Genomic DNA, 15,431 nt, shown 5'->3' with positions numbered 1-15,431 from the left:
AAAATAAATAAAAATTTAGAATACAGCTGACCCTTGAATGACAAACATGGGTTTGTACTGCACAGGTCCACTTATATACACATGTAAAATATATTACAAACCCATGTATGTAATATATTTCAGAAGGTAACATATTTTAGTAGGTAATATATTCAATACTTTGAATCTCTGGATGTGGAGTCACAGATATGGAGGAACCTTTGCTTTCTACCTGCCTTTTCTTTCAAAATCCTACCTGCCCTTAAAAGTCTTCTCAGATTCTACCTCCTCTGTGAAGTCTCTTTTAATCTCTCCACTTAGCCTACTTCCCCCAGCCCATTAATCAGATGAGTATTAGGCTTAATTTGGGAATATAAATGAATATATCTGCCTTTCTTTTTTAAGCAAACATATCTGAACTCATATATCCAAAGGAGTGGTATCCTTCGAAGTCATCACTTTCCATTTATTTATTTAATTTTTTTAAACATCTTTATTGGAGTATAATTGCTTTACAATGTTGTGTTAGTTTCTGCTGTATAACAAAGTGAATCAGCTATACATATACATATGTCCCCATATCTCCTCCCTCTTGCATCTCCCTCCCACCCTCCCTATCCCACCCCTCTAGGTGGTCACAAAGCACCAAGCTGATCTCCTTGTGCTATGCGGCTGCTTCCCACTAGCTATCTGTTTTACATTTGGTAGTGTATACATGTCAATGTTACTCTCTCACTTCGTCCCAGCTTACCCTTCCCCCTCCCCATGTCCTCAAGTCCATTCTCTACATCTGTGTCATTATTCCTGTCCTGCCCCTAGGTTCATCAGAACCATTTTATTTTTACATTCCATATATATGTATTAGCATACAGTATTTGTTTTTCTCTTTCTGACTTACTTCACTCTGTACGACAGACTCTAGGTCCATCCACCTCACTACAAATAACTCAATTTCGTTTCGTTTTATGGCTGAGTATACTCCATTGTATATATGTGCCACATCTTCTTTATCCATTCATCTGTCGATGGACACCTAGGTGGCTTCCATGTCCTGGCGATTGTAAATAGTGCTACAATGAACATTGTGGTGCATGACTCTTTTTGTTTTTTCTTTGTTTTTAACATCTTTATTGGAGTATAATTGCTTTACAATGGTGTGTTAGTTTCTGCTTTATAATGAAGTGAATCAGCTATACATATACACACATCCCCATATCTCTTCCCTCTTGCATCTCCCTCCCTCCCACCCTCCCTATCCCACCCCTCTAGGTGGCCACAAAGCACTGAGCTGATCTCCCTGTGCTATGTGGCTGCTTCCCACTAGCTATCAGTTTTACATTTGGTAGTGTATATATGTCCATGCCACTCTCTCACTTCGTCCCAGCTTTCCCTTCACCCTCCCCGTGTCCTCAAGTCCATCCTCTAGTAGGTCTGCATCTTTATTCCCGTCCTGCCCCTAGGTTCTTCATGACCTTTTTTTTTCTTTTTTTTTAGATTCCATATACATGTGTTAGCATACGGTATTTGTTTTTCTCTTTCTGACTCACTTCAGTCTGTATGACAGACTCTAGGTCCATCCACCTCACTACAAATAACTCAATTTCGTTTCTTTTTATGGCTGAGTAATATTCCATTGTATATATGTGCCACATCTTCTTTATCCGTTCATCTGTCGATGGATATTTAGGTTGCTTCCATGTCCTGACTATTGTAAATAGAGCAATGAACATTGTAGTACATGACTCATTTTGACTTATGGTTTTCTTAGGGTATATGCCCAGTAGTGGGATTGTTAGGTCGTATGGTAGTTCTATTTTTAGTTTTTTAAGGAACCTCCACACTGTTCTCCATAGTGGCTGTATCAATTTACATTCCCACCAACAGTGCAAGAGGGCTCCCTTTTCTCCACACCCTCTCCAGCATTTATTGTTGGTAGATTTTTTGATGATGGTCATTCTGACTGGTGTGAGGTGATACCTCATTGTAGTTCTGATTTGCATTTCTCTAATGATTAGCATCACTTTCCATTTAATTCATCATAAAATTACTGAGCACCTACTATGTGCAAGGCTCTAGGCCAGGCTCCAAGGACCCAAAAATAAAACTGAGTCATTCACAGTCAATGATGTTCACAACACTACTCAAATTCTTTTGAAACTGCTTTTTGGGCAAGGCAATGAGCAATACTTTATAACCAGTCTCACTTTATAAGCAGCAATTTCCTTCAAAAAAATTTTTCCAGTTGATCAACATCTTTTTTAAAAAAATCAAACTGGCTACAAATATCTTTTTGACTATCAAAAAAACATGCCCTCCTCTAAAGCACAGATGCCTGCCTCCACCAAGGAAGTTTAAGACAAAATCAAAACTATGCGACAGGTGCTGAAAGCAATTATAAAGGAGTTCCCTACACATGTTCAGTAATGGCTCCATCAGAGGAATCAAGTGGATAACTCATCAAGGTGATGACTTTGAAAGGGACATTTATTTGAATAGTGGTTTGTTAAAAAGTCACACTATTTGATATACAATTCTCTTGTTGTGTGAATTCTTTCATAAGCAGAAAAACCAGTTACAATACAACTTTTAAGGATTACTTCATTCTCGACTTTTTGCTACTGCTCAGAGAAGCATCTATCCAGTATGGTGTTAACTAAGCCCAAAGAAGATGCCTAATGTATACCTGTTGATTAATTAATGTGTATAAAATGTAATACAGCTATTTCTCCTTCACAGTTATTCCATCACAGATTTCTGCAGGGGTGTGGGGAAGCCTGAGACTCTGTGTGGGATTGTGAGGCTGCCACATTCTGTCCCTCCCTCCCTCCTCCCCTACACTGACCTGGAGCTGTATTTCTTGAGGATGGTGTCTAAAAGGCCAACGAGCTCTTCGGCATTGATGAACTTCTGTGTGCTGAGGGTGTACATCTTCTCATAGAAGTCTGCGATCTCCATCCGAGCCTGAACAAAGAAGCACAGCTGCTCTGACAGGTGGGAAAGGAGCTCTTCCACGTGAGGTGCAGTCCCCCCAAGGGCACCACGGCCAGTCACCACCTTCTTCAGCTCATTATGCAGGGAAGTATAGATGGTGCGGATGGAGTCCTTCCTGCTGAAGAAAGACTGGCCCCCTGGTAGACAAATGATATAAGCACATGATAGGTAAGGTAGAGAAACTGGAAGTACAAAACACCTCTCAGCATCCAAAAGGAAAGAATCTAAACTGCTGAGCTCAATGAGTTTTCACCTACCATGTTCTCTGACTTCTATGATTTGGATTTAAATATTTTGTGATTCATAATTTCACTGTAGAGTAAGTTAACGCCTGGTACAACTCAGTGTAGCGGTGGACCTGTGTATAATTTCCTTACCCAGGAGATTGGTTCAAGATGGCGGACTAGAAGGATATGCTCTCACTCCCTCTGCGAGAACACCGGAATCACAATTAACTGCTGAACAGTCATCGACAGGAAGACACTGGAACTCACCAAAAAAGATACCCCACATCCAAAGACAAAGGAGAAGCCACAGTGAGATGGTAGGAGGGGCACAATCACAATAAAATCAAACCCCATAACTGCTGGGTGGGTGACTCACAAACGACAACACTTATACCACAGAAGTCCACCCACTGGAGTGAAGGTTCTGAGCCCCACGTCAGGCTTCCCAACCTGGGGGTCTGGCAACGGGAGGAGGAATTCCTAGAGAATCAGATTTTGAAAGCTGGCGGGATTTGATTGCAGGACTTCGACAGGACTGGGAGAAACAGAGACTCCACTCTTGGAGGGCACACACGAAGTAGTGTGTGCATAGGGACCCAGGGGAAGGAGCAGTGACCCCAGGGGAGACTGAAGTGTCTCCTGCAGAGGTGGGGGGGTGGCTGTGGCTCACCGTGACGACAAGGACACTGGCAGCAGAAGTTCTGGGAAGTACTCCTTGGCATGAGCCCTCCCAGAGTCCACCATTAGCCCCACCAAAGAGCCCAGGTAGGCTCCAGTGTTGGGTCGCCTCAGGCCAAACAACCAACAGGGAGGGAACCCAGCCCCACCCATCAGCAGACAAGTGGAATAAAGTTTTACTGAGTTCTGCTCACCAGAGCAACAGCCAGGTCTGCCCACCACCAGTCCCTCCCATCAGGAAACTTGCACAAGCCTCTCAGATAGCGTCATCCACCAGAGGGCAGACAGCAGAAGCAAGAAGAACTACAATCCTGCAGCCTGTGGAACAAAAACCACATTCACAGAAAGACAGACAAAATAAAAAGGCAGAGGGCTATGTACCAGATGAAGGAACAAGATAAAACCCAAGAAAAACGAGAATGGAATGTGCAGAGATTAACCAAGATGGCGGAGTAGAAGGACGTGCTCTCACTCCCTCTTGCGAGAGCACCAGAATCACAACTAGCTGCTGGACAATCATCGACAGGAAGACACTGGACTTCACCAAGGAGGATACCCCACGTCCAAGGACAGAGGAGAAGCCACAGTGAGACGGTAGGAGGGGCGCAATCAGAGTAAAATCAAATCCCATAACTGCTGGGTGGGTGACTCACAAACTGGAGAATACTTATACCACAGAAGTCCACCCACTGGAGTGAAGGTTCTGAGCCCCACGTCAGGCTTCCTAACCTGCGGGTCTGGCAATGGGAGGAGGAATTCCTAGAGAATCAGACTTTAAAGCCTAGTGGGAATTGATTGCAGGACATCGACAGGACTGGGGGAAACAGAGACCCCACTCTTGGAGGGCGCACACGGAATAGTGTGCGCATCAGGACCCGGGGGAAGGAGCAGTGACCCTGGGGGAGACTGAACCAGACCTACCTGCTAGTGTTGGAGGGTCTCCTGCAGAGGCGGGGGCTGGCTCTGTTCCGCCGTGGGGACAAGGACACTGGCAGCGGAGGTTCTGGGAAGTACTCCTTGGCATGAGCCCTCCCAGAGTCTGCCATTAGCCCCACCAAAGAGCCCAGGTAGGCTCCAGTGCTGGGTTACCTCAGGCAAAACAACCAACAGGGAGGGAACCCAGCCCCACTCATCAACAGTCAAGTGGAATAAAGTTTTACGGAGCTCTGACCACCACAGCAACAGTCAACTCTACTCACCACCAGAGCCTCCCAACAAGCCTCTTAGATACCCTCAACCACCAGAGGGCAGACAGCAGAAGCAAGAAGAACTACAATCCTGCAGCCTGTGGAACAAAAACCACATTCACAGAAAGATAGACAAGATGAAAAGGCAGAGGGCTATATACCAGATGAAGGAACAAGATAAAACCCCAGAAAAACAACTAAATGAAGTGGAGATAGGCAACCTTCCAGAAAAAGAATTCACAATAATGATAGTGAAGATGATCCAGGACCTCAGAATAAGAATGGAGGCAAAGATTGAGAAGATACAAGAAATGATTAACAAAGACCTAGAAAAATTAAAGAACAAACAAACAGAGATGAACAATACAATAACTGAAATGAAAACTACACTAGAAGGAATCAACAGCAGAATAACTGAGGCAGAATAATGGATAAGTGACCTGGAAGACAGAATGGTGGAATTCACTGCTGCAGAACAGAATAAAGAAAAAAGAATGAAAAGAAATGAAGACAGCCTAAGAGACCGCTGGGACAACATTAAACGCAACAACATTCGCATTATAGGGGTCCCAGAGGAGAAGAGAGAGAGAAAGGACCAGAGAAAATATCTGAAGAGATTATAGTCGAAAACTTCCCTAACATGGGAAAGGAAATAGCCACCCAAGTCCAGGAAGTGCAGAGAGTCCCATACAGGATAAACCCAAGGAGAAACACGCCGAGACACATAGTAATCAAAGTGGCAAAAATTAAAGACAAAGAAAAATTATTGACAGCAGCAAGGGAAAAACGACAAATAACATACAAGGGAACTCCCATGAGGTTAACAGCTGATTTCTCAGCAGAAACTCTACAAGCCAGAAGAGACTGACATGATATACTTAAAGTGATGAAAGGGAAGAACCGACAACCAAGACTACTCTACCGGCAAGGATCTCATTTAGATTTGATGGAGAAATCAAAAGCTTTACAGGGGGCTTCCCTGGTGGCACAGTGGTTGAGAATCTGCCTGCCAATGCAGGGGACACAGGTTCAAGCCCTGGTCTAGGAAGATCCCACATGCCGCGGAGCAACTAGGCCCGTGAGCCACAATTACTGAGCCTGTGCGTTTGGAGCCTGTGCTCCACAACAAGAGAGGCCGCAATAATGAGAGGCCCGTGCACCGCGATGAAGAGTGGTCCCCACTTGCCACAACTAGAGAAAGCCCTCGCACAGAAACGAACACCCAACACAGTCATAAATAAAATAAATAAATAAATATTTAAAAAAAAAAAAAAAAAGCTTTACCGACAAGCAAAAGCTAAGAGAATTCAGCACCACCAAACCAGCTCTACAACAAATGCTAAAGGAACTTCTCTAAGTGGGAAACACAACACAAGAAAAGGACCTACAAAAACAAACCCAAAACAATTAAGAAAACGGTCATAGGAACATACATATTGATAATTACCTTAAACGTGAATGGATTAAATGCTCCAACCAAAAGACACAGGCTTGCTGAATGGATACAAAAACAAGACCCATATATATGCTGTCTACAAGAGACCCACTTCAGACCTAGGGACACATACAGACTGAAAGTGAGGGGATGGAAAAAGATATTCCATGCAAATGGAAATCAAAAGAAAGCTGGAGTAGCAATACTCATATCAGATAAAATAGACTTTAAAATAAAGAATGTTACAAGAGACAAGGAAGGACACTACATAATGATCAAGGGATCAATCCAAGAAGAAGATATAACAATTATAAATATATATGCACCCAACATAGGAGCACCTCAATACATAAGGCAACTGCTAACAGCTATAAAAGAGGAAATGGACAGTAACACAATAATAGTGGGGGACTTTAACACCTCACTTACATCAATGGACAGATCATACAAACAGAAAATTAATAAGGAAACACAAGCTTTAAATGACACAATAGACCAGATAGATTTAATTGATATTTATAGGACATTCCATCCAAAAATAGCAGATTAAACATTCTTCTCAAGGGCGCACGTAACATTCTCCAGGATAGATCACATCTTGGGTCACAAATCAAGCCTCAGTAAATTTAAGAAAATTGAAATCATATCAACCATCTTTTCTGCCCACAATGCTATGAGATCAGAAATCAATTACAGGGAAAAAAACGTAAAAAATGCAAACACATGGACGCTAAACCATATGTTACTAAATAACCAAGAGATCACTGAAGAAATCAAAGACGAAATCAAAAATACCTAGAGACAAATGACAATGAAAACATGACGATCCAAAATCTATGGGATGCAGCAAAAGCAGTTCTAAGAGGGAAGTTTATAGCAATACAATCCTACCTCAAGAAACAACAAACATCTCAAATAAACAATCAAACCTTACACCGAAAGGAACTAGAGAAAGAAGAACAAACAAAACCCGAAGTTAGTAGAAGGAAGGAAATCATAAAGATCAGAGCAGAAATAAATGAAATAGAAACAAAGAAAACAATAGCAAAGATCAATAAAACTAAAAGCTGGTTCTTTGAGAAGATAAACAAAATTGATAAACCATTAGCCAGACTCATCAAGAAAAAGAGGGAGAGAACTCAGTAAAATTAGAAATGAAAATGGAGAAGTTACAAAAGACACTGCAGAAATACAAAGCATCCGAAGAGACTACTACAAGCAACTCTATGCCAATAAAATGGACAACCTGGAAGAAATGGACAAATTCTTAGAATGGTATAACCTTCCAAGACTGAACCAGGAAGAAACAGAAAATATGAACAGACCAATCACAAGTAATGAATTTGAAACTGTGATTAAAAATCTTCCAACAAACAAAAGTCCAGGACCAGATGGCTTCACAGGTGAATTCTATCAAACATTTAGAGAAGAGCTAACACCCATCCTTCTCAAACTCTTCCAAAAAATTGCAGAGGAAGGAACACTCCCAAACTCATTCTATGAGGCCACCATCACCCTGATACCAAAACCAGACAAAGATACTACAAAAAAATAAAATTACAGACCAATATTTCTGATGAATATAGATGCAAAAATCCTCAACAAAATACTAGCAAACAGAATCCAACAACACATTAAAAGGATCATACACCATGATCAAGTGGGATTTATCCCAGGGATGCAAGGATTCTTCAATATACGCAAATCAATCAATGTGATACACCATATTAACAAATTGAAGAATAAAAACCATATGATCATCTCAATAGATGCAGAAAAAGCTTCTGACAAAATTCAACACCCATTTATGATAAAAACTCGCCAGAAAGTGGGCATAGAGGGTACCTACCTCAACATTATAAAGGCCATATATGACAAACCCACAGTAAACATCATTCTCAATGGTGAAAAACTGAAAGCACTTCCTCTAAGATCAGGAAGAAAACAAGGATGTCCACTCTTACCACTATTATTCAACATAGTTTTTAAAGTCCTAGCCATGGCAATTAGAAAAGAAAAAGAAATAAAAGGAATACAAATTGGAAAAGAAGAAGTAAAACTGTCACTGTTTGCAGATGACATGATACTATATATAGAGAATTCTAAAGATGCCACCAGAAAACTACTAGAGCTAATCAATGAATTTGGTAAATTTGAAGAATACAAAATTAATGCACAGAAATCTCTTGCATTCCTATACACTAATGATGAAAAATCTGAAAGAGAAATTAAGGAAACACTCCCATTTACCACTGCAACAAAAAGAATAAAATACCTAGGAATAAACCTACCTAGGGAGACAAAAGACCTGTATGCAGAAAACTATAAGACACTGATGAAAGAAATTAAAGATGATACAAACAGATGGAGAGATATACCATGTTCTTGGATTGGAAGAATCAGCATTGTGAAAATGTCTATATTACCCAAAGCAATCTATACAGATCAATGCAATCCCTATCAAATTACCAATGGCATTCTATACAGAACTACAACAAAAATTCCTAAAATTTGTATGGAGACACAAAAGACCCCGAATAGCCAAAGCAGTCTTGAAGGAAAAAAACGGAGCTGGAGGAATCAGACTCCCTGACTTCAGACTATACTACAAAGCTACAGTAATCAAGCGAATATGGTACTGGCACAAAAACAGAAATACAGATCAATGGGACAGGACAGAAAGCCCAGAGATAAACCCACGCACCTATGGTCAACTAATCTATGACAAAGGAGGCAAGGATATACAATGGAGAAATGACAGTCTCTTCAATAAGTGGTGCTGGGAAAACTGGACAGCAAATGTAAAAGAATGAAATTAGAACACCCCTTAACACCACACACAAAAATAAACTCAAAATGGATTAGAGACCTAAATGTAAGACCGGACACTATAAAACTCTTAGAGGAAAACATAGGAAGAACACTCTCTGACATAAATCACAGCAAGATCTTTTTTAATCCACCGCCTAGAGTAATGGAAATAAAAACAAAAATAAGAAATGGGACCTAATGAAACTTAAAAGCTTTTGCAAAGCAAAGGAAACTACAAACAAGACGAACAGACAACCCTCAGAATGGGAGAAAATATTTGCAAATGTATCAATGGACAAAGCACTAATCTCCAAAATATATAAACAGCTCATGCAGCTCAATATTAAAAAAACAAACAACCCAATCCAAAAATGGGCAGAAGACCTAAATAGACATTTCTCCAAAGAAGACATACAGATGGCCAAGAAGCACATGAAAAGCCGCTCAATATCACTAATTATTAGAGAAATGCAAATCAAAACTACAATGAGGGTCTTCCCTGGTGGCGCAGTAGTTGAGAATCTGCCTGCCAATGCAGGGGACATGGGTTCAAGCCCTGGTCTGGGAAGATGCCACATGCCGCGGAGCAACTAGGCCTGTGAGCCACAATTACTGAGCCTGCGCGTCTGGAGCCTGTGCTCCGCAACAAGAGAGGCCGCGATAGTGAGAGGCCCACGCACCGCGATGAAGAGTGGCCCCCACTTGCCGCAACTAGAGAAAGCCCTCACACAGAAACGAAGACTCAACACAGCCATAAATAGATAAATAAATAAATAAATAATTAATTAATTTAAAAAAAAAAAACTACAATGAGGTATCACCTCACACCAGTTAGAATGGGCATCATCAGAAAATCTACAAACAACAAATGCTGGAGAGGGTGTGGAGAAAAGGGAACCTTCTAGCACTGTTCATGGGATTGTAAACTGATACAGCCACTATGGAGAACAGTGTGGAGGTTCCTTAAAAAATAAAAAATAGAACTACCATATAACCCAGTAATCCCACTACTGGGCATATACCCAGAGAACACCATAATTCAAAAAGATACATGCACTCCAATGTTCATTGCAGCACTATTTACAATAGCCAGGACATGGAAACAACCTAAATGCCCATCGACAGAGGAATGGATAAAGAAGATGTGATATATATATATATGATGGAATATTACTCAGCCGTGAAAAGGAACAAAATTGGGTCATTTGTAGAGACGTGGATGGATCTAGAGACTGTCATACAGACTGAAGTAAGTCAGAAAGAGAAAAACAAATAGCGTATATTAACGCATATATGTGGAACCTAGAAAAATGGTACAGATGAACTGGTTTGCAGGGCAGAAATTGAGTCACAGATGTAGAGAACAAACGTATGGACACCAAGGGGGGAAAGTGGTGGGGGTGGTGTGATGAACTGGGAGATTGGAATTGACATATATACACTAACATGTATAAAACGAATAACTAATAAGAACCTGCTGTATAAAAAAACAAATAAAATAAAATTCAAAAAAAAAATTTCCTTACCCATGTGCCAATATTTCCCCAGCCCACTTCAATGAGGATTCAGATCTAATTCAGAGGATGATTAACCTAGCAAGTGACATCAACCTGGATCTAAAAAGCCCTCCTTCCACATAAACATATTTAAAAGAAAAGAGAACACCCAATTATGAAACACTGTTGTTATTCCTGGTAAATCAGAAAATTTTATTTCTGCTTTGGAGTTGCATTTTTCCTTTCAAGCTATGAGAAAATGGAAAACACAGACTACTGGGACCCTAGGGGAACAAAGTGACTGTTAGTGCTCTTAACAAGGTTGACACTATAGGTTATATCATAATAAGCACCATACTGTGAATTATTAAGAGTAGGAAGTGGGACTTCTCTGGTGGTGCAGTGGTTAAGAATCCACCTGCTAACGCAGGGGACATGGGTTTGATCCCTGGTCCGGGAAGATCCCACATGCCGTGGACCAACTAACCCCGTATGCCACAGCTACTGAGCCTGCGCTGTAGAGCCTGCGGGCCACAACTACTGAGCCCACGTGCCACAACTACTGAAGCCCACGCGCCTAGAGCCCATGCTCCGCAACAAGAGAAGCCACTGCAATGAGAAGCCCGCACACCGCATCGAAGAATAGCCCCTGCTCACCGCAACTAGAGAAAGCCCACGCGCAGCAACGAAGACCCAAAGCAGCCAAAAATAAAGAAAGAAAGAAAATAAAATAGAAAAAAAAAAAACAGTAGGAAGCAATTATAAATAACTACTGCTGTAACTCATGTTGTAACTCAGGGGTTCCAAAGGAAATCAGCAAAAAGTAAGGCCACATACATTCTTTTCAACAACCAAAAATGTTCAAATGGCATAGACATTTCTTTACTTCTGTATTAATACATGATCAACTATGTTTCTAATAATTATGGGGCCAGTTTCATAGATGTTTTCTTAAGCAATTCTGTACCCCACCAAAGGTCAGAGGTAAGACATTAGGAGAACAAAAAGAAACAGGGCAGGTTTCAAACAGTAATTCTTAGGAATATATAAAAATCTCAGAAATGAATGACATTTAAAATTTTCTGTTGGTATTCACAGAATGCTTTAATGAATGAGTTACTATTCTAAACATACCAATTAGGAGTATAAATTACTTATCAAGGCATTTGTAAAATGTCCTCTTAATGAATGAAACATTTCACAATTCATTGCCCAGTTTGTATTTCAAGAAATGAATCTTATATCCCTTACCACTGTGGCAGCCACCTTGTCCCAGTTTACCCATGACTTTCCAGGTTTTAGTACTGAAAGGCTAGCTTCTCAGGAAACCCTTAGTCCCATGTCCTGAAAACCCCCTCAACTCCGGGCAAACCTATAGGGTTGGTCACCCTACTACTACTGATTTCACAGGCAAACTGCTGATACTGAAAAAGTGTTTTCTCCAATATACTGCCCAGACTGACTAGCATTCACATAATTTCTCCTACTAATAGCAGGAAAAACCACATGGTACAGGTGGATTGACCCTGACACCAACATCCCATACAGGACTGTATCCTGGAAGGTTTGTCTTTCCTCTCCACCCATATTAAGTCTAGCTTTGCAGATTTTGTAAAGTGATGGTATGAAATAAATGGACCTCTGTGCCCAGATCTAAGACAAAGTCTCTTAGGTTATGAAGGTAGCAAGAGTACTAAGTAAAATTTAAAAGCTCTGGAAGACTGAAAGACTTGGTTCCAAATCCCAGCTTCCAAATTTACAACCTGTGTGATGTGCACAGGACTTAACCTTAGCCACTTTGAGCCTTAGTTGTTGTTTTAACATGAAACTAAAAAGACACAATGAAATAACATTTGGTATGTGACACGCCTGGAGCAAAGCACACAATCAATACTGCTAATCCCTTCCCCTTCCATTTATAACTGATATAAGAATCTCTCAGTACTACAGAGTTGGGCTTCTGCAACTCTGTGGTAAATTGGGAGCTTCAAGTGCTGTAAAAAGAACAGCTAGCTATTTGATAGATAGCTAGGTGACCTTAATTGTGTACTCACTTCCGCTGTTAAACAAGGTGAACTTGGTGAAAATTTTAACTCTGGGTGAAAAAGGGATACCTTCCTTCATTAGATTACCCTTACCTGGGGGCGTGGAAACACCATATAAATATAAAGAATACCTTTTAAAGCTTATCAATAAACATCCATTACTACTATGTGAAACCAAGTTACCTGACACTTGAAGGAAGGGAGAGACCACCAACGCATTTGTTTTAAACATGTCTCTCTTCTCAAAGCTCTCAGGAGCACAAGCCTACTTGGTGACCACCCTGGTTACAAATATCCAATGGGGAGTGGCCTTCCTTCATGCTGGGAAATAAGCAATCAGAGACACCAGACTTCTTGTCTCAGTTTTTTGAATTTACAAAATATGATTATTTTGAATTGTTTCCATGGGAGTCTCGTTTTATGAATGCTCATTATTTTTCAAGATTTCAACAGTCTATCTCACATCATGAAATTTCAAGGAATGAGTATATTAAAGTTTTGCACTTCTAATTGAATATTTTATTCCACAACTTCTTGCTAATGATAATCTTTAAACATCAGTTCTCAAGTTAAGTCATTTTTCTACCATGGTATCTTCCAGCCACCAGATGTTGAGGAAACTCTCCAGCAATGAAACAAAGGGGAGAAAAGTATGACCTTCTAAAGTCCTCTGCGGTATTGAGTCAGCATATTTTAATCACTGATCTTTCCCCAAATAGATATATTCTCCCCTCAAAGTAAAGAGAGGGCTCCAAGATAAGGGTTCGCCCCAAAGTTTTTCAGCTGAGCCAAGACAGGAACAGAAGGCTCCCTGTCAGGTCTGTTCTTTGTCTAAAGTCCCACGCTTGCATCTATAACCAGGATTCGCTGCCAAGGTCTCCAATAAACACCAGTCACAAAAGTGACGTCAAAAAGACTCACTTTTTAAAACCGTGCTTTCTACTGTTTAAAAAATACACATAAACTTTTTGTTTTGCTTTTTAAAGAAAACCATATAAATGTTCTAAATAGCAAAGTAGTTGAAGAACATGGGACTGTTTTAAGTGGCAACACAAAAATTTTCCCAAGTTTTTAAGAAAATGGAGTCAACTCAATAATCATGAAGTCATATTGTAAGCACGTTGATATCACAAACATTCCAGTATCAAAAAACTGTAAGGTAACTGCAAAGCTAAAAATTTACATCTGGAACCTACATTTACTGTACATGCGAGTAAGTTATGTGGCATTAAACATGCCATTTTCAGAACATTCACACCGAAGTGACAGATCAGCTGGGAGCCTGAACAGCGCCTGAGCATGTTTCACAGTGTAAATTGCTCCGTGGATCAATTTCAAAGCACAGCCCTCAGGCTCACCCATGCAAGCTGGGGTCTGTGCAGAACTAATCACTTTACATAATAAGAGCCACTTCAGAGAACCCAAGTCAGAGACAGTGATGGCCTTGTGCATGTTCTTAGGCACAGCCAGGCACCTAAAACCAGGCACATACAACTTAAACTAGAGGAGATTTCTTAACTGAGGTCTATACATAGGCTTTAGGAAATCCAACTGAACCCTTTCAGATTACATGCAAAATTGTATTACATATATATTTTTCTGGGGAGTGAGGCCACGGGTTATCAGATCCTCATAGGTGAGCTAAAAGAAAAAAACCTAAGAAACATGGCACTGGGATCAGTCACCATTCTTCATGAGGCGGGGGAATCTAAAAACACTAAAACTGCAAGAAAATTACCCACCTTCAATTTTACAGCCAGAATCCTCCCCACTTTCATATATACGTAATAATATGTAAATTATTTAATATATAACTAAATTATACTACATCTACAATTTTTATAAATCATTTGGATACAAACACAATCTGACAGTTCAAAGGTAGGTATTCTGGTATAGGCTCTGTCACCTACCCGCACAACTGCATGCACACAATTTGCCAATCTGTAGGAAGGGGAATTATAACACTGCAAGAGCAATTGTAAATTTCTGAGAAGTGCCACTGTAAGAAAGGGAGGAAAAAATACACGAGGTGAAACTATCTGACTAGTTGTTGCCAATAAGTCAACACACTAAATAACAAGTTATTGTTTGAAAAGCTGAAGCACAGTCAAGATCTCAGAAAGCCCTGCCCCTTGAGTGTTTACTGAAAGCAAGATGTACATGGTCACCTTCAGGCTATATAAGGAAACTGGGGGGAGAAACTCAAACTGGAATCTGCTCTCAATTGTACACTTCTATTTTATACTGTTATGTGTCCTTCATTCATACCAGACCCTGTGCCTCTGATATTAAAGGGTCTAAAATACGCCAAAGTACTAAAACAACTCTAAAAGCTCTGGGATTCATAATATTGGTAATTATAAGTAGTAATACTTCGTATGTATAGCCCTTGGCTTTCACATATATTATTTCCTTCTGATTTACTCATACTAATTGTTTCTACTCGTGAAAATCAGCTTAATCAGCTCCTGCATCTTATTTTCAGGGGCAAGATTTATCATGGGATGATAAGAGTGTTTACCATTTTCCCTGTAAGGCCCCTCTTGTTAGTGTTAGTCATATTTCTTGCCTTTCCTGTC

The 15,431-nt window shown here is 40.4% G+C and overlaps 1 protein-coding gene across 2 annotated transcripts in view; it reads right to left on the bottom strand.

Moving 5' to 3' along the window:
• KICS2 (KICSTOR subunit 2) overlaps positions 1–15,431 on the bottom strand; it is a gene marked incomplete at its 5' end in the record, with an annotated part of 29,127 nt that overhangs the window by 12,979 nt on the left and 717 nt on the right. Inside the window, 2 exons of one of the 2 annotated variants that reach the window (XM_082422855.1) lie at positions 2,822–3,107; positions 3,348–3,752. In XM_082422855.1, the coding sequence (XP_082278981.1) occupies positions 2,822–2,934 (113 nt within the window). Of the gene's footprint in view, positions 1–2,821; positions 3,108–3,347; positions 3,753–15,431 lie in introns of those variants that run through there. The other variant, XM_082422854.1, reaches the window with a different exon arrangement.

Source organism: Balaenoptera physalus (genome assembly GCF_965194825.1).
Source record: "Balaenoptera physalus genome assembly, chromosome: 13".
Classification (NCBI taxonomy): domain Eukaryota; kingdom Metazoa; phylum Chordata; class Mammalia; order Artiodactyla; family Balaenopteridae; genus Balaenoptera; species Balaenoptera physalus.
This window is presented reverse-complemented; position numbering and strand designations above follow the sequence as displayed.